The 18,017-nt window shown below is 46.9% G+C and overlaps 6 protein-coding genes across 7 annotated transcripts; 4 read left to right on the top strand and 2 right to left on the bottom strand.

Moving 5' to 3' along the window:
* Positions 1 to 2,284: 2,284 nt before the first annotated feature.
* Positions 2,285 to 4,679, top strand: TSTA_030680 (autophagy protein Atg20, putative). The gene is made up of 6 exons (XM_002480192.1): positions 2,285 to 2,444; positions 2,513 to 2,781; positions 2,838 to 3,104; positions 3,163 to 4,233; positions 4,297 to 4,410; positions 4,474 to 4,679. Exons 1-6 carry the CDS (start codon positions 2,351 to 2,353, stop codon positions 4,567 to 4,569), a joined length of 1,911 nt encoding a protein of 636 aa, XP_002480237.1. The 5' UTR covers positions 2,285 to 2,350; the 3' UTR covers positions 4,570 to 4,679.
* A 344-nt stretch (positions 4,680 to 5,023) lies between these two features.
* TSTA_030690 (ubiquitin C-terminal hydrolase, putative) lies at positions 5,024 to 10,354 on the top strand (the record flags this gene model as incomplete). The annotated part of the gene is made up of 4 exons (XM_002480193.1): positions 5,024 to 5,038; positions 5,343 to 7,413; positions 7,469 to 9,628; positions 9,684 to 10,354. The coding sequence occupies 4 exons, from the start codon at positions 5,024 to 5,026 to the stop codon at positions 10,352 to 10,354; spliced, it is 4,917 nt and encodes a 1,638-aa protein (XP_002480238.1).
* A 1,604-nt stretch (positions 10,355 to 11,958) lies between these two features.
* On the top strand, positions 11,959 to 13,825 carry TSTA_030700 (uncharacterized protein; the record flags this gene model as incomplete). Its single annotated transcript, XM_002480194.1, has 4 exons — positions 11,959 to 12,379; positions 12,595 to 13,485; positions 13,538 to 13,573; positions 13,627 to 13,825. Coding segments are annotated over 3 exons (1,314 nt in total). The 3' UTR covers positions 13,540 to 13,573; positions 13,627 to 13,825.
* Positions 13,826 to 13,830: 5 nt separating this feature from the next.
* TSTA_030710 (nucleoside-diphosphate-sugar epimerase, putative) lies at positions 13,831 to 15,137 on the bottom strand. Its single transcript, XM_002480195.1, has 4 exons — positions 15,067 to 15,137; positions 14,800 to 15,005; positions 14,436 to 14,750; positions 13,831 to 14,379 (listed from the first exon to the last, which is right to left on the bottom strand). The coding sequence occupies exons 1-4, from the start codon at positions 15,081 to 15,083 to the stop codon at positions 13,889 to 13,891; spliced, it is 1,029 nt and encodes a 342-aa protein (XP_002480240.1). The 5' UTR covers positions 15,084 to 15,137; the 3' UTR covers positions 13,831 to 13,888.
* Positions 15,138 to 15,516: 379 nt separating this feature from the next.
* On the bottom strand, positions 15,517 to 16,469 carry TSTA_030720 (conidiation protein Con-6, putative). Of its 2 annotated transcripts, XM_002480196.1 has the most exons (3): positions 15,962 to 16,469; positions 15,756 to 15,902; positions 15,517 to 15,694 (listed from the first exon to the last, which is right to left on the bottom strand). In XM_002480196.1, the coding sequence occupies exons 1-3, from the start codon at positions 16,036 to 16,038 to the stop codon at positions 15,610 to 15,612; spliced, it is 309 nt and encodes a 102-aa protein (XP_002480241.1). In that variant the 5' UTR covers positions 16,039 to 16,469; the 3' UTR covers positions 15,517 to 15,609. The 2 variants fall into 2 exon arrangements, with proteins under 2 accessions (XP_002480241.1, XP_002480242.1); XM_002480197.1 differs by having other exon boundaries at positions 15,517 to 15,902.
* Positions 16,470 to 16,698: 229 nt separating this feature from the next.
* Positions 16,699 to 17,365, top strand: TSTA_030730 (uncharacterized protein). Its single transcript, XM_002480198.1, has 2 exons — positions 16,699 to 16,996; positions 17,077 to 17,365. The coding sequence occupies exons 1-2, from the start codon at positions 16,795 to 16,797 to the stop codon at positions 17,250 to 17,252; spliced, it is 378 nt and encodes a 125-aa protein (XP_002480243.1). The 5' UTR covers positions 16,699 to 16,794; the 3' UTR covers positions 17,253 to 17,365.
* The last annotated feature ends 652 nt before the right edge of the window (positions 17,366 to 18,017 follow it).

Consider the following 18,017-nt stretch of genomic DNA (forward strand, 5'->3'; position numbering starts at 1 on the left):
CACCAGATCAGGCATCACACTTCCTAGCATGTCACTCCCATCTCTTTGCAGCTTTTTTGACTATTCCAACATCTCTCTACCTTCTTCCAAGCCTGGATCTTCTGATCATTACTTGCTTCGAGATCGTTTCGATATCAGAGTAGACTTGAGTTCGAGATCGCGAATGGGGGCGCTGCAACGCACTGTTGTTGTGATATGAACGCGCCATCCAACATGACTTCCACAAGAAAGATAATACTTCTGCTACTCTTGACTGTTTTGGTAATTCTTCTTATAATTGCTGGCGTCCGATGGTACAAATTTCGCCAATCCTTTCATCTCGACATCGACAAGATTATATCAGGTGAACCCAATGTCATAACTCCACTCATATCCTCGAACGCAAGCTCCTGGACCAATTCATGGAGCTGGCTGCGACGCCATGGAGATGATCAACTCCTTCCAACATCCCAGCCCAACTCAAACTTGTCTCATAGCGGTGCAGCAGACGATGATGGGTCCTCGATAGGAGAGATCCCAGCAGAACGGCCGATGGACTACTTCCTTGACTGTGAGGATCATGCGCCTTCGATAAGGGACATCCCACGGACACGACCGATGGAATACTATATTCACAACATCGATCTCGAACGAGGGATTCCAAGCGTACTATCTCCGCATCTCAAAAGGTATCCTAGGCAGAAGAAAGGCAGTGGTGGCAGAAGGTCGATCGTGTATCGCGAGTATCAAAAAGGTCCCAACCAGTCACGGCGAGGTCAGCAATTGCGGGGCCGAAGTATAAGTCCATATCGACCATGCAGTGATGTGTTTCATTCCGGCCCAATAAAAATTCCAGACAAGAAAAAAATCAAACCACGTCCGACTTTCCCTCTGCCGGAAAAACTGATTTGGAAGGCGCTTACTCCTTTTGAGAGAGCCGGTATGGTCTGGTACCGCAACTAGATCAAGATACAAGCTTGCAGGGTTGCTAGTCTTGTTGGTTTGAAAGATAACAGGAAAGATGAGATGTATATTGTGAAGAGAGAAGTAGGGGAGATTTGAACAGGCAGGACTAGAAATGAAAGCAGGGAAGGTGCAAGGGCAGAACAAACCACGTGATACTGTACATAGAGACTACATACAGACATATTCATCTTATTTCATGAAGGTTGCATGCATAGCCTATCTATTATTATTAGTGGTAGGATAGTATGGAACATAGAATATGGAGACAATGAGAGTTTAACCGTCTTTGTCTGAAAGAATCTTAATCTTTGTAGCTTGCCCTAACTCAGATCTTCCGGTCACCACATACTCGATATACCTCGTCTAAATTTTGTGCTCTGCAGCAGAAATCAGGTCATTTGTTAGTGATAAATCCATCGAGAACATGTGATAGCCTATCGGAATACTTGAACCCATGGAACGGCTATCCCGAGTCCTCTCCTGGCGTCTCGCTAACCTTGGAAGAGCCCTCTTCACAAACAAGGAGACATCGAAAACGATAAATGTATTCACAGACTGACTCCGCTTCTGTCTCTGCGTCTAGCTCTACCTACCAATCAAGCCACAACATCATATGGCGAGGTCTGAAGAGGCGTTATGAACTGTTTTTGATGGTAATCAGGCAAAGAGGGGGCTGGATGAAGGCCAACTTTGTCTGAAACTGAAATCATGTCTTGCTTTCCTCTTTGTATTGGATCTAAGTTTCAATTGGAATATCATCGGTCTTCTCTCGACAATCTCCTTTTAACTCTTGTTTCAAATTTCGAACCGGAAATTTCCTAAAACGGGAAGAGGGTCTAGTGCGGCCTCAGCGTTTAGGCTGCGAACTATCCGTAGAACAGACACCTCAAGGCTCAGGCAACCAAGTAAGTTAGAGCACCCCTTCAGCAACCCCGCTTAGACGGGCAACAACATCGTCCGCTCAATAGCCACTCGATTCGATTCCTGGGCAACCTCTTCCTGAACCAATATTCTCATCTTTCACACGCGTCTATATAATCTGGATTACGCACTGTTCTTTTTAGCGCTTCTCAGCGGTTCTTGAAGACGATAATTCTCTTTGTTAAGCCTCGATCGATCGAGACTATTTACTCCTCGGGTCCATCTCCAGCTTCCCGCGTCATATATTAGCTTGAATGGATTCTATTTCCAGTTGAGTCCGAAGACGAACTGTTTGCATTTTGTCGCTGCATCAGCCGATTAGACCATTGTCGCTTTGCTTGGAAATACTCTTGTTACGGCTGTCCGCCGGCGCTCGTTGTTATCCGGGGGCCTAAGCTACGGCAAGCTAAAGCTGAGGCTGCTGCTTCCGTTCTCTCGAACCCACATCCTTTCACCACTCTAAACAAAAGCAAGCCTTGTGATCATGTGGAACGACGAAGATAATAATCCATATGGGGCCTTTGATCGCCCCGACGGCCATCTCTCTGACTCGCTGCACTCCGGTGCTGTCTCTCCTCGTAAGTTGATCCCCTTTCCCTCGGCCAATGACGTCGTAACGCTTCTTCTAACGCATACGTTCTTGAAGCCCCATACGACCGCGATATCTCCGCGCCTTCGTCACCTGTATCAACCCAACCGCCAGACTATGTATCGCGCTTGACCGATAGCGAAGATGAGGACGAACATGATTTTGAGTCTCACCAGCCTCATTCGTCAGGGCGGAAGAAGGGCATCTACGACAGTCGAATCGAGCAGATACTTTACGAGAACCCCGAAATGCCCATATTGATCACGGATGCTGGGAAGAACCATGAAGGGGGCGGCGGGTACATTGTTTATACCATTCGTACCGGGGTAAGGTCGTAAACTTGTTAGTACATAGGGCATTGGCTGACTTCATCTTTGCATAGGATTTGGAGGTCCGCCGTCGATATTCAGAATTTGCTTCTCTTCGGCAAACCCTTGTCAACTTACATCCCACCCTTATAATTCCCCCAATACCCGAGAAACATACGATGGCCGATTACGCCGCAAAGCCGACAAAGGCCAAAGAGGACAGTGCTATCATCGAACTTCGGAAGCGAATGTTGGGCGTGTTCCTTAACCGGTGTCGAAAGATGAAAGAAGTTCGGGAAGATGGTGTCTGGTGGCGCTTTTTGGATCCCAATGTCAGCTGGGTGAGTATATCGAGCGTAGTTCGTGTTATAGAAAGATCCGATTCTGATACAGCTACAGAGCGAGGTCCTGCATTCCCACCCTGCATCATCAGTTCCAAAGAACAACCTGAAAGCGCCGCCTCTGGACCCAGCAAATCCTACTCCGGCCCATGCTTGGCTCCCTGTTCCTTCCTCATCGGCAAAGTTGAGATCTTCATCAGGAACAAGTGCCACGGGTACTCCCATGTCCCCATCTGAATACTCTCAAACCCCGTCAACAGCCGCACACTCGACGCCTGGCGTGCAGGTTCTTGGTCGTTTCCCTCCTACGTCCAAGACGCTTAGTGAACAAGATCTTGACCCATATTTTATAAACTTCGAAGCATCGACGCGGGAGCTTGAGCTGTTGCTCCAGGGAAATATCGAGAAAGTCAATCGCCGCACTCTATCACATTTATCTTCACTATCTGCAGATCTTATGGAACTTGGTGCTCGTTACAATGGATTTTCGCTATCAGAACAGTCTCCAACTGTCGCCGCGGCTATCGAGCGCATCGGTCAAGCTGCCGACACATCTTATATAGAGACGGAAGAGCTTTCCACTGCACTGGGAGCGAACTTTGCGGAACCCATGCGGGAAAGCGCTCAGTTTGCAAGTGTTGTTCGCAGCGTGTTACGGTACCGAGTGCTCAAACGGGTGCAAGAGGAAATGACACGAGATGAGCTTGCGAAAAAGAAAGCCTTGCTGGAGTCTTTGGAGCGGAGCGAGCAGGAAGCGAAGCGCATCGATCAATATTTGAACCAAGCAAATGCTGCTTCAACGGCGACCAGGTCGTCTAGATCGGCTTCTGCTTCTTCTGCGACGAGCAGTGGGCAAGGCGAGCACGACACGTCCCGCACGTCGGAGGACACTAACTCGATTGACTCTGACTTTCCACCTACACACGGCGATATATCACCTCAAGGATCTCCAAGCCAAACAAATCCGTATCGAGAGGTACCGCCCGCTCACCGCAAAAGCCCGAGTGGAAACTTTGTGACAAACAAGCTATTTGGTCGTATTAGTCATGCTATACACGGATTTGCAGATGTCGATCCTGAGCGAACGCGGCGAGATCAGATGGGAAAGACGAAAGAAAGCTTAGTGCAGGTAAGTTTGGCAGAATTTCATATCGGTTCTATGACTCATACCTAATGTGCTATATTTATCTAGTTGGAACAAGCACTTCGAGTATCGGAGACAGATGTCAAAGAGGCCAGCGCGGGTGTGTTACAAGACCTCAAGCGGTTCCAGAAGGATAAGGAAGAGGATCTTCGCCGATACATGGTATGTCTCTCACGACATGTTATCGTCTGCAAAAGTATCAACTGATATTGATTTCCCGTACAGGTTGCCTATGCCCGTTGTCACTTGGACTGGGCACGGAAGAATCTCGAGACATGGACAGAAGCCAAAGATGAGGTTGACAAGATCGTTGCGCGATAGATGGGTCGATTTATATTTGCTTGTTTGCTGTACAGAACTGGAGGCTTAGTTATGTGTATGTATCTAATTAATGAGACCATGCTACGATATATATATTTTTTTATCTCCTTTCCTGAGATCTTACATGTAGATACATCAAGGGTCAACGTTCCTTTCTCTCTTTTATCTGGGATGCTATTTCTGTCATGGAAATGTATGTCCTTTTCTGATCTTCAAGTAAAAGGAGTCTCCCCCACCTTTTTCACTCCACAATGCACTCGACACCGCAACTGATGGAACATGTTGTCTATTAATATCAAATAATACCTATATAAAATTCTCTAGGGTGGTTAATTAGTTTTAGGTAATTGATAGTCTGGGATTTATACTGAGTCTTCCTTTATACCGCCTTCTTCTTTACAACTGGCAGTATACTCTGGTGTTTACATACACAGTCGTGTGGGCGTCTGTTCAGATGAACGGGCAAACAGTATGCTGACCAAAATTAGGCTATAAAGCAAGTGTTCCATTTCTCTCAGGACTCATCTTTTTTGCTTCATGAGACATTTCCTTTTCTTGATTATTCTCTCTTGCTCTTTCTCAAGCTGATTGGCGGCGGATCTTAGTCTTCTTACAAAGTCTTACTACGACGTACACTGACTTTTGGCTCTCTCCACATTAATAATTTTTCCTGATTGATCCATCCTTCGTTGGCGCCTTTTTTTTCCCTCCTCGCCCTTTTCTTTTTTAATTTTCCCTTCTTTTTTATCCTACTATTTTTTTTATCTATCTAGCCCAGAGCTGCCACTCAACGTGAGCAGCTCACCGTCACGACGTCGTCCACCAAGCGTCGCAAAGTTGTTGAAGAGCCTCGCCGACATCCCAAGGCGCCCTCTAGTGGCTCGGGAGCCAGGCACGCTGATTCGGAGGAAGGACGTCACGGTCGTTCTTCTAGAAGTCACGACAACAGCCAACCTCGCCCTCAACACCAACACACCAGGAATCACGGTTCATATCTAAATAATAAAAGACAACAACAGACCGCCGGTCGTCCAAAACAATTCGGCTTGTCGTCTCCCTCGCCCTCACCTTCCCTGGCAACCTCCACTTCACCCGCGCCGCCTTCCTTGCCACAACCATCATCCCAGTCAACGGCGACCCTGGCATCATCCAGATCGCCCGGCTCGTCACCACGCTACATTCCCGCGCATCTCCAGGACGAAGTTCTCGGTGTAGCTAATTCTAAACCCGCCAGTGTCCGTGCTCCTCCAGAGCAGGTTGCCGCCAACGCGGATTCTCCATCTGCGGCCTACGCAGGGCTCACGCTGGACAGTGACCCTGCGACCGATATGTCCAGTTCGGAAAAAGATCAACAACGCGAAGTCCGCTCCTCTTCTCCCGCCGTCAAGCGTCGCATGTCTCAGATGAACCAGGACGAGCCTTCTGCAGAGGACATTGACATGGACAATAACAATACAGATCATCAAATGGATGAGAGCGACTCCCGGCCAGCTCAGAGAAGAGCTACCTCTGTGGACATGATTGGAGCTGATGGGGACGCCGAAATGGCGGATGCAATTGACAGCAATAACCACGAGCCGGATGCCGTCTATCCTTCTCCTTCCAGTATGTCAACATATAACAGCTCGTCGACAACAAAGGAAGGTGCGAAGATTCACGACTCCACGTCGGATGCGGAGCTCCCACCTATTGATGAACAGGTCCAGCAAGTCTTAGAGTTGGCCCAAAAGTTCCCAGAGGACAAACAAAAGGGATATGTCTTGTCGTACAACTGGCTGAATCGAGTGCTGGCCCGCAGTTCAAAGGAGCGTGGATTGAAAGCCATCGACAAGAAGTTCGCCGAAGGAGAAATTGGACCCGTCGATAACTCGGATATCATTCTCGACACAGACCCTTCCCAGATCTTTCAGGATGAGAGAGGAGAGCCCTTTGTCCCCTTACGTCCCGGTTTACAGATGAATGAGGACTTCGAGATTGTTCCTCAAGCTGCGTGGGATCTAATCATGAAGTGGTATGGACTAGCTGAACAATCACCAGCCATTGTCCGTTATGCACACAACACAAGTGAGGGCGACGCTACCAATATTCAGTACGAGATCTCTCCGCCAATCTACACAGTCCATAAGCTCCCCGGTTCTGCCGGTGGAATGTCTCATCATACTTTGAGGGATAAAAGCGCGCCTCCTGTCAAGTTCCTTGCTAGCAGACAGACCAATTTTCAAAAATGGCTGAAGAAGGCCAAAGAGCTTGCCCATATTGACATGGCAACCAAGGTTCGTGTATGGAGGATTTTAGATGGACTGAGCAGTACCCAGACGTCAGGCGTCATTACACCCGCGCATTCGCGAAGCAACTCCCCTGCCCCAGGAGCTACCTTGGTGGCCAACGCGGGGAACAGTCTGGTACTGGATGTCAACACATTCTCCTCTCTCTCAGATACCCACCGAGAGTTGATTGAGGATGCAAAGGATCAGACGAATAATGAAAAGTACAATGGCAACTCGACAGTTGATCATTTTGGGCTCGGTGATAATGCCGTCGTGGTTCTTGAAGAGCAAATTGGCGGGCCTGGAGGTGGTGAATGGGTTTCTGACGCCTCGAGATCGACACTGAACCGTCTGGCCATACCTGGGGCTAATAGGGCTGGCGCTAATAAGGTGAAATCCAAAGCCATTACTACCACCAGTGGTCGGACAACCCCAGTTTCTGAACCTATCCGGGGGCGCAAGAAGGATGGGAGACCAAAGGGCAACACGGGATTCACGAACCTTGGAAATACCTGCTACATGGCATCGGCATTGCAATGTGTTCGCAGTGTGGAAGAACTTACCTTATACTTTTTGAGTGCGTTTGGTGAACTTTCAGGTGGCCTTTCCAGCATACTAACTCAGCTTTGCAGATGATTATTACAAGAAAGATCTCAACCCAAGTAACCCATTATCACACAATGGTGATGTAGCAAAAGCTTACGCCAATCTGCTTCACGCCGTTTACGACGAGAGCCCTGCATCCTTTTCTCCGAAACACTTCAAACATACCATTGGACGATACGGACCTGCATTTTCTGGATACGGTCAGCAAGATTCTCAGGAATTCGTTCTCTTCCTTCTTGATGGTCTACAGGAAGATCTTAATCGTATTCAGAAGAAGCCGTACATTGAAAAGCCGGATTCTACCGATGAGATGGTACACGATGCAGTTGCCTTGAAAGGCTTTGCCGACAGGTGCTGGGAGATCTACAAAGCACGCAATGACTCGGTTATAACAGACCTGTTTGCAGGAATGTACAAATCTACACTGCATTGTCCTGTGTGCGACAAAGTCAGCATCATTTTCGACCCCTTCAACAACCTTACACTACAGCTGCCTATCGAGAACTTGTGGACCAAGGACATCTTTTTCTTCCCTCTACATAAACCGCCCGTACTTATTGATGTTGAAATAGATAAGAATGCCAGCATCAAAGCACTGAAAGAACTTGTGGCACAGAAGACAGGTACTGATCCACAAAAACTTGTCATGGCGGAAATCTATAAGAGCAAATTCTACAGGTTGTTCGACAACACCGGCACCATTGCCGATAGCAATATCAGTGCAGGGGATGATATTGGTATCTTTGAAGTCGAGATGATTCCCACCAACTACAACCCAGACCGCCCCAAGAAGTCATCTTACACAATGTCCTTTAACAGTATGGACCATGAGGATGTCCCCAAGATTGACTCTCCCCGAGCCGATCGTCTTCTCGTTCCGGTTTTTAATCGAGTTCAACGATCAGTCGGTCGAACTGGAACAAAACAAACTTTTGGCGCACCCTCATTCATCGTTGTGACCAGAGAGGATGCTCAAGACTATGATGCTATTCTACGTAAGGTTCTGCAAGAGGTGGCGACGTTGACTACACGTGATTTCCTTAATGAGAGCGCAGGCGATGAGGAAACTACACAAGACGACAACGCAGATTCTGACGCCGTGATAATGAACGCGGATGACGATGACTCTGACTCCAAGGTCAAAGCTGCGTCTGTGGAGGGTGAAGAAGGGCTTGTCGATGTGTCTATGGAGGACGCTAGCGATACAAAGAAAACTCCTGATGAATCTTCCAAGCAGACTACTAAGAAGTCGCCTCCGATGCGTTTCCGAAACCTCTTTGAAATGAAATATGTCAGGTCAAGGCACGAAGTCATTCCCCTGGGTTTCTCTTCAGTAGATGATCATACCAACTATCCACTGGTTTCGTCTCGAGCTCCCAAACCGAAGCCTAAACTGAAACAGTCAGTTCGCAAAGCCCAATCAAAAGAGAGTCCCGACAGTCCTGTTAGTAGCGAAGATGAAATCAATACCATCCGAAATATGAAGGACCAGAAGCCTTCTCGTACTAGCGGGTCCTCGAGCGAGTTTGGTAAACTGACCAACGGCGACTCCAGCGATTCTGAAGACGAACTCAGCACCATTTCCAGACGACTGACCGAGACTACTAAAGACGAAGAGCCAGTCTACTTTATTCGTCCTGGCGAGGGAATTGTTCTCGATTGGAAGGAGACTAGCCATGACGGACTCTTCGGTGCCGACCAGAAAGACCGTAATGAGTTACGTGGTGCGCCAACATGGACAAACGTTGAGCACCTACCTGACCCAGAGCTAGCTAGTAAACGCGCACAGCGGGCGAACCGCAGAAAAAAGGGGCTTTCGCTGGATCAGTGTCTGGATGAGTTCGGTCGGGAGGAGATTTTGTCTGAAAATGATGCTTGGTACTGCCCACGTTGTAAGGAACATCGTCGGGCAAGCAAGAAATTTGAGCTTTGGAAGACCCCTGATATCTTGGTCATTCATCTCAAGCGATTCAGTGCTAGTCGGGGTTTCAGGGATAAGATCGACGAACTAGTCGATTTCCCTATAGAAGGGCTTGACCTGAACGGACGCGTCGCATCTGCCGAACCTGACGAGAGTCTTATCTACGATCTCTTTGCAGTTGATAATCATTATGGTGGTCTTGGTGGAGGGCATTATACTGCTTATGCCAAGAATTTTTTGACGAACGAGTGGAATGAATATAACGGTATGTACACTTTGTGTAGCATCGGTATTTCTAATACTAATTTCTTGTTTTACAGACTCTCATGTATCAAAAGCTATCAACCCCGCCAAGGTTGTATCGACAGCTGCCTATCTCTTATTCTATCGCCGACGATCTGATCGCCCTCTCGGAGGCAAATTGCTACAAGAAATTACCGAAACTTCGACAAGAGCCAACTCCGATGATGAAGAAGATACCTCGTCGCCGGCGGGGGAAGGCAGGCGCCTCGTCGACTCCTCCCGCGATGGGTCTACGAGCGCCTTAGCCGGAGCCGGAGCAGCTCACCAAGCGGGAGTTGGTGGTTTGCAAGCCGAGCCCCAAGTGAGGAGCGTGGAGGTTGATTCTAGCGATGGCGAAGAATTACCACCTTATGAACAAAAGCATCAACATAGTTCTTCGAATTTCTCTATTATGGACCAACCAGCTTGGTCTTTTGCCAACATCACGGGGCCTGTTTCGGATGACGACGATGGACTGTTTGATGATGATGACGATAATGATAGCAATAAAGCAGTTGGTGGAGGTGATATGAGCGACCTCGAGCAGCATTTTAATGGGGATGCAGGTGATGAAAGCGCCAAGTTCCATTCTGTCATTGATGATATTGGAACTGCCAGCGATGGTGATGAGGATTTGCCGGTTGTCGAATTACGTGTAAATGAAGATGACCAGGTCGTGCCGGAGTTAGGTGACAGTCAAGAAGACTAGATTACTCCAGGCTCACTTATTCTGTTGGTTTGCGCTGCATGTAGAAAAGAAAATTCCCAGTCTTTTATGATTACAAACCTTGCATAGTTACGTTCATACATCCAATCATTGCATGGATCCTATTTACACTGACTCTTCGTATCGAATCTGAGCAAAAACTGAGTAACTAAAGAAATGTTGGTGAGTTAGGGCACAGCTGACTGTGGCGGTGCGACCTGTGGCGGTGCAGTCCACTGACACTGTCTTCACTCCTTGAACTACGAGAACATTGGACAATGTAGGTCACTAGTACGAGGCCATAGATTATGCAAGATCCGAAAATTCATGCAAGCATACGATAGACGTGGCTGGGCTACCAAAACCAAGATTCATCCTTCGAGTCAGCCCTAAATAACATGCATCCGTACATACATGCTGACCCGAATTGACAAGTGATAATATTCCCGATCAGTAGAAGTTTAAAACAATAAGATATTTTGACGTCAAGACGGACATGACCCCAGCGTAAGAGCTCGAGCATGTGACTCGGTGAGGCTCATGGGATATTTAAGTCAGTTAGGGTTTGCGAAGAAAAATGTAGGCACCCGCGCTCTAGTTGAGTACCGCTTGACATCCACCTGACCTCGTACAACCAACCACGGCCGAATGACTACAATTTTTGGACCTAATTAGAAATTCATAAGCAGTAGGCGGAAATCAGGGTCAAGCCGGATGTATATTCTACGATCCCCGTGTTAGGGTCTAGATCTGTACGAAATCGCTAGTCTTACCTTACCTGGTTGGCGATTAGCTGGCGGCTGAGGGTGCTTGATCAAGCGAGGGTAAAGCAAAGGAATCAGAAGAGAAGTCTAAATTAAAATCATGCATAAAGTTGCCACTTGTTGTACAAGTACTTTTACCTCCCTTGGTACGGTGCTGGGTACATTGCTTTGTGCCTTGTGCCTTGTGCCTTGTACCTTACCAAGTCACTCCAGCTAGTCACTGGACAAGTTCTTTTGTTTCAAGTATCTGACATTCCCTGAAGACCTGGATGTATTCAGATGGTAAAGTCATGCTGAATAGAGACATTTTGTGGCATGACATTTGTTTTTGTATGGTTCAACATTGCTGTCTTCTTATTAAGATCCTACTGCTGTCCCTGTTGTGCCAAACAAGTTGGTACTTCGCTCATTTTCCAAAGCCTTCTCTATTCCATGCTGGCTAGTTAGCACTGCCTCTATCTCTGTTTTATGCATTCGGTCTAGTCGTCTAGATACTACTGGTATACGAGAGCATTATCTGCTCTACCAAACACTTGACTACAACCTCTCTCAAACAACCCAAATGTCATATTGTTTGAATCCATTCTTCTTCGGTGTATCCATGTCTCATATCTACTATTTTATCTGGTTTCCACCATTTGTTGTAGCAGCCTGAACGTACAGACTGCTTATCCTTCCTACCAGGAAGATCCACTGTGAATGGGATACTATTGTGATTGTTAGATGTGAGTCTTACAGGGCGTATTGACAAACACATCAGACAAGTCCTTTGATTTGCTGCCGACCATACCTTTTTTTTGTTTTCCCTTTCTCGTTTTCCCCTCATTCATCAAGTCAACCCTTATGGATACTGAATACGAATATCCCATCTACGGTTGGACAACGACAACAACCCATCATAATGAAACTCTGGATCTTTTCTATCATCGATGGCAGACGGGACGAGAAGCCCAAGAAATCTTTCTGGAGCAGAACACTCTTTTCCTGGAAGCAGAAGGTGGCCAGGTCCAAGTAACTGGCTTTCTGATCACACCAGACGACGCCCAGGTGGCAGCTAGTTGGAACAGTTTGTGGGATGAAGAGGAAGAAGACCATAAAAGCGAGGAAGAAGAAGATGGGAACAGTTTTTACTACTGCCCTAGTCCTGACAAAGTGTGTTCCATGGAGTCCAGCACGTCAATTGGACAGATTGTTACGGGCATTAGCTTTCAATTTGAGGATTTTGGAAGGGAGCTTCCATTGGGAGGTGGGCAGAATTATGAAGGTCAGTGTTCGTATACTTGCTTGTTTATTCCCTATTTCTTTTTGTTTTTCTTTTACTACTTGTATCTAAGACTCATGATACTTGTATCTACACTGACTAACATCGTGATTTCTCAACAAAGTTTTTGTATAAGATTATCACTGCTGTCTTTGAGTTCATCATCTATCTTTACTTTTATTGTTTTGGTGGTCATCTCACTGATATAACTGGCTTAGTACAAGAATCCACGATGCCGATTCCAACAACTCCTCCCTCTCACAGCAGTCCGGGCCCTTCTGGTCCCTCACACGTCCATAACCTGGAACACCAAGAACATACCAATATAGGCAAGGACAGGGTGATGCCTACCTCACCATGCCCAATGCTTCGACCTAGCCCAGATCGTATCCTATCTAATCACATAGATCCAACAAAACATGGCATGCGTTGGGAGCCTATTACAGTCAACCTCAATGGGTGGGAGCATGAGTTCACTGTTCTCAAGCCCTATGCCGATTATACCGACGTTCCATCTCCAATTATGCTGCCAGGGTCTCCACCTCAGCGTACTCCTAAACCATCACTTTCTGGCTTCTATAAAGTTCCTACTGTGCGAGATCCCTTCGTCATTGCCGAGCTCTCCAGGAATTCTAGGGATAAGGAGGAGCCCTCGCCTCCTGCACCACCACTACAATTCCCCGAGCGTATTGCAAACTCCAAGAATAGATGGCCAAAAGACCAACTCCGTCGGACCAACTCCGACGTCTCTGTTATCGACCTTGGAGATCCCTTCTGCTCGATGAACAGGGGAAAATCTGGTGATCCAACAAAGAAAAGTCGGCCAGCACCTCCTGGTCGTCCCAGTTCGTCGATGACTTTATCTTTGGACAGGGAAGTATCTGCATCCGGGATTTTGAGTGGTGTTCAGATTCGTCAGTCTTCGTCTGCTCCTGCATTGCTCATGATCAGTCCTGGAGGACCATCAGGACTTTATGCACGCCGTCGACTGGAGGATGCAATGAGCCATCTGCTGCAGGTTCCTGTACGAAGGGATGAAGCGGAATTCTCGCAGGCTGCATCGCCTGCATCATCGACGGGTGCCATCTTCCAGCTTGACGAGGAGCAATGTTAGTAGATTCCTGCCATCTATCATACACCGTCTAATCCAAACTCGCATAGGACATATGGTTCCTTCCCATTCACTCGAGTCTCAATGTGAGTACCTCCCAATATATCATGTTTCTTTTCTCTAATAGAATCTTCTATAGGAATCATGACTTTCTTTCAGTCGAATAGACGGCATTGATACCCAGTTTTAGAATTGCTCTTGGCTACTTCCAAATTGATCAGTTTTCATTCATGTACTCGCTTTCTTTCATATCGTCGTCGCATGTATACTATCGCTTTTAGACAGAGTCTTTTATCTTTTCAAGTTATCAAATTGCACATTACAGTTTACATTTAATCAACATGGAAATCCCACAACATTCACACTATCTCATTCATATATACACATCACACTACAGTAACCTATTTCTTCAAATCATTATACTCCATATTGACAATCCCAGGCAACTCCTCCTCCAAACTCGGCGCCACAGGCTTCCAATCTAACAACTTCACCGCTCTCTTCGCTTTTCCCCTCGAATTCATCCCCCAACTCATAGCCTGATATCCCGCAAACTTCTCACAAGTCTCGATATCAACCTCCCCAACGCTTGGTTCTGGGATATATCCTTCCTTGGCGGCGATCTGGGCAATGGATCGCGACACATCACCCCAGACATGTTCGCCGTTTTCGACGAAATAATATCCTTCGGCACCCCAAAGACCTTTGTCCTGGCGGCCGGCGACGGCAGCTTCGGTGAGGAGGACGAATAGTTGGCCCAAATCCTGAATATGAACGTTGTTCCAGATGGATTTGCCGGCGCCGAGGAGTGGCGCTTTCTTGATCTGAAGGGTCATGCTTGCTAGGGCGTAAACTTGGCGGCTCTTTTGGTTAATGGGGCCACGTCCAGGACCTGTCTCGCCAGTCAGTATATTACCGTTGTACACATATTAAGATTAAGGGCAATACCGTAAATAGTAGGCGGACAAATCAATGCCGTCTTCACTCTATCAGCATTCTTGGTCCCCGCTTCAAGCACAATCTTATCTACATTCCGATGGAATGCATGATCGGGTAGATGGGTCAATTCGTCCACCCCTTCCCAGTCATTGTAGATCTTATCATCGTACTCTCCATAGACGTTACGATCAGAGTCTCTGAACGTCAGGATACCCGTTCCACCTACATGAAGCCAATAGCCTGGTTTTGAGGCTGTATGGCCCTCTGCGAGTCCCGCGGCGATTGCCTGAGCGGCTATAACGTGATCCGATGCGTCCGCTGTGTCTGTATATAATATTAGTATATTAAAAACGAAAGGAAAGAATAGACGTACGAACAACAATATCAGCATTAGCAGCCTCACGCTTCAACAACTCAAAATCATCGAGTTCGCCATTCACAATTCGAACGTTCGAAAAAGCGGCTTTGATACGTTGGTTTTTTGTGGTATCGCGAACTAGGGCTGAGATGGAGAAGTCGGGGTGTTTCTTGCTGATGGCGTATAGGGCTTCGCCGCCAATGTAGCCTGTTGCGCCGGTTCTGTTATTATTAGCTTGTTATGTATATTCCAAGATTGATGGTATAACAATTGATGTCTTACAGAAAGATTTTGCTCATTTTATCAGTTCTAGGTGTCAATTGATCAATGCTGTATAATGTCAACCTTGAAACTCCTGAAAATAACTAGGTAACAGCAGATGAGTATCACGATTATATAGTAATGTCTCGCTGAAGAGACAAGAGCGCATTAATAATGGAGCTCAAATGAAGTCATCGTGGTGGGGTTGGCAAAATATTTATCCCTGCTTTCTCTTCTAGACATCGACGACTTCTCATCCATTTGAATCCTCTAATTGGGCAGTATGATGCATCGGCGAAAATGTCAGGTTGACATAAGCTCTTCTATGTAGTTACATAGTAAGTCACTAAACGAACACGTATTCCCAGACGCTGATTGTTACCACACAGTTCGATGAAATTCTACCAGACCATAATCTCCCCTTCAACACTCAGCCTTGATGCCTACACTTGCACACGAGTGGAGAAGGCTAAAAAAAAAGCATTCATCATGATATTTCGAAACTCAGAACTACATATAAAGATTAACGATCTAAACGAAACTTGACAAAGATCCTGGACGGATCTACTCAGATGGACCGCTCAACTTATCAAGCTTCTCCTGCGCTTGATTCTTGCCCTGCTGACTAACTCTAGGGTTCGAAAGTGATCTATACCAGTCAGCACATCCAACGTTCCATGTCTGAGAGTATAATAAGAGCAAATACATACGCCTTCAGTCCACCCGCGACACGATTCTGATCATGTTGCTGATCGAATTGTTTCATTTCAGCGCGCGGCTGATCACCACCGAGAGAATCGATCATTTCGTGTGCATGCTGCTTCGCTTCTTCAGAGACGCGAGGGTTATTTATTGTGCTGCTCAAACCATGAGTTATCAGTCATTCTCAACGGTAACAGAATGGAAGAGAGCATACGCTTTGTAGCCCCGAAGAGCATTGATGCGGTCTTCAGGCGAAACTCCGGCGGGATCGAGATTCTGGAATGCCGACATTTTGATTTGTTTCTTGGATTTGGTTGAAATAACGCACTTCGTATTAGATAGACAGATACGGCGAGAAGGAGAAGAGAAAATCAGTCTCTGAATCGAACGATTCTCGACGTAAAGTATGCCTTGATGTAGTGCTCATATGTGGCCAAATGGCGTGTTCAAATGTGCCACGGCTCTATATGACGGAAAGCGAACGCAAGTGGCAAGGTGATCGAAGTCATTCAGTCGTAAGAATTCGCCATTGCCATGGGGAAGAGACATTAGCACTGCATGGGTATTAACATTGAATTGATTTTGTGGTTCTCGATCCGGGGTAAAAAGATATGCAGCGTAGTTGATGTCGTTGACTCTAGGTTAAGTAAGCATCGAGGGAGTGAGTGAAGATCGGGGCATGCACCACCGATCTCGGTAGATATCCGCTGAAAGTCTGTTAGACAATAGAAAGATCCTCGATTCTGGTACTCAAAAGGCCTTCCCGTAAAGGTTCCTCAATTTCCTATTTTGGGCATGACTACACAATCATGATGTATGTTTGTGTCGCCTTCATGTCATCAGATATGATCATCATGAACCAGACAAGGAGATTGCCACTGATAATGTAATGGATGGCACTGTTTGCAGATGAAGTAAGGGCATAAATATAGAGGCCAGTTTCGCATCCCCAGGGCACTTCCGGTCCATTACTACCATTACTACCACACTCCGCCAGACTTTATACAGGACTACTCGTATACATACCGAATTATTATACGACCAAAAATGAGCAACAGACAAGAGCGAGAGGCCGAGGACCGCTACGAAGCGGAGAACGATGCCTCACCTGTCCCAGGATTCGAGGTAGACAATTCATACGTCGGCGAGACCAACTCCAACTTGAGAAACGTCGTGCCCGTTCAGAACGACGAAGCCGGTTACGATGATCCAATGCAGCCACCATACTCGAACACGGATGAGCAACTGGGTATGTCTTTCTTTCTGCCATACTGACTGGCGGCAAGTCAATAAATTAATCGCGTGCTAATGGCTTGATGCGATGTATAGCCCAAGACGAGCGTGAGGCAATTGACCAATCGAATATCCTCGGAGGAGACAGATTGCGACACGCTAAGCCGCGCTCGAGGAATGCATATAATGAAGGGCCCGGCGAGGATGACCTACCCAGCGTCGTGAGCCAAGGTCAGTCGGGCCGATCTGCTGCAGGTCGAGCGGTCGAGTAATGGTTGAGTCATGTTTGTCTGTTCTTTTGAGTGCTTTCCTGCTGATGTCTGTGTTATGAACGTATTGTACAATATATGATAGCTGCAATCTAGTCTTTTTTTGAGTTGTTTCCAAATTAGCCGAGCATTTTGTTTTGAGAGAGATGAAAAGAAAATAGTTTTTCTCCACTGGTTCTCCCAGACAAAGTGAACCTTCCAACCACGATTATTTGTAACCCCGCTGTCCACAAGTCGTAGCATGTATTTAGTTACGTATCACCTAATTCGATCACCGATCATTCTCGGACAGGCAATCAGAAGGTTGGCCAACTCCGGTAAGGGATATTTTCATGCGGCCGGAAGAGATGCACCGCCATCTCCGGTCTTGGCTGAATTATTGTTTCGCCCGCGCCTACATCACCCACGGAATTGAATAGGGGTACATACCGTTGTCCCGTTCCTGACTATCGTTTGTGCCAGTTGGTTTCTTCTGATTCACACCAAGTAGTATCGTGAGCTATATATGTTGTGGCTTGAGGCGGGAATTTTACCCGGAGCCGAGAGGGAAATGCCAAGACGCGATTGGTCCCTTGCATTGGTTTTCAGATCGTTGTGATGGGACGAGTAAAAATTATTCCGTACGCGTATGTGCTAATGTGCACAAGAAGCCAGCGAATTGCTGCTTGATGTACAACCGTACAACGCCTTTTCGAGAATAACTCATTCTGATTTGAGTGCATTCAAGTTGCACAAGGAATGGCATGCCAAGGGTCCATTGAGGCGGCT

Source organism: Talaromyces stipitatus, genomic scaffold, assembly GCF_000003125.1.
Source record: "Talaromyces stipitatus ATCC 10500 scf_1105507295541 genomic scaffold, whole genome shotgun sequence".
Lineage (NCBI taxonomy): Eukaryota > Fungi > Ascomycota > Eurotiomycetes > Eurotiales > Trichocomaceae > Talaromyces > Talaromyces stipitatus.

What these genes read in the sequence shown, in the direction of transcription:
- TSTA_030680 (XM_002480192.1), top strand. Translation starts at nt 2,351, where the DNA reads ATGTGGAACGACGAAGATAATAATCCATATGGGGCCTTTGATCGCCCC. An exon ending in CTCCGGTGCTGTCTCTCCTC is followed by an intron (nt 2,445 to 2,512) that starts GTAAGTTGATCC and finishes ACGTTCTTGAAG; the next exon opens with CCCCATACGACCGCGATATC. An exon ending in TTTATACCATTCGTACCGGG is followed by an intron (nt 2,782 to 2,837) that starts GTAAGGTCGTAA and finishes ATCTTTGCATAG; the next exon opens with GATTTGGAGGTCCGCCGTCG.
- TSTA_030710 (XM_002480195.1), bottom strand. An exon ending in TAATGCTGATATTGTTGTTC is followed by an intron (nt 14,751 to 14,799) that starts GTACGTCTATTC and finishes TATTATATACAG; the next exon opens with ACACAGCGGACGCATCGGAT. An exon ending in TTGTCCGCCTACTATTTACG is followed by an intron (nt 14,380 to 14,435) that starts GTATTGCCCTTA and finishes CTGGCGAGACAG; the next exon opens with GTCCTGGACGTGGCCCCATT.
- TSTA_030720 (XM_002480196.1), bottom strand. Translation starts at nt 16,038, where the DNA reads ATGTCGGCATTCCAGAATCTCGATCCCGCCGGAGTTTCGCCTGAAGAC. An exon ending in GCTCTTCGGGGCTACAAAGC is followed by an intron (nt 15,903 to 15,961) that starts GTATGCTCTCTT and finishes TGGTTTGAGCAG; the next exon opens with CACAATAAATAACCCTCGCG. An exon ending in GTCGCGGGTGGACTGAAGGC is followed by an intron (nt 15,695 to 15,755) that starts GTATGTATTTGC and finishes TGACTGGTATAG; the next exon opens with ATCACTTTCGAACCCTAGAG.
- TSTA_030730 (XM_002480198.1), top strand. Translation starts at nt 16,795, where the DNA reads ATGAGCAACAGACAAGAGCGAGAGGCCGAGGACCGCTACGAAGCGGAG. An exon ending in GAACACGGATGAGCAACTGG is followed by an intron (nt 16,997 to 17,076) that starts GTATGTCTTTCT and finishes TGCGATGTATAG; the next exon opens with CCCAAGACGAGCGTGAGGCA.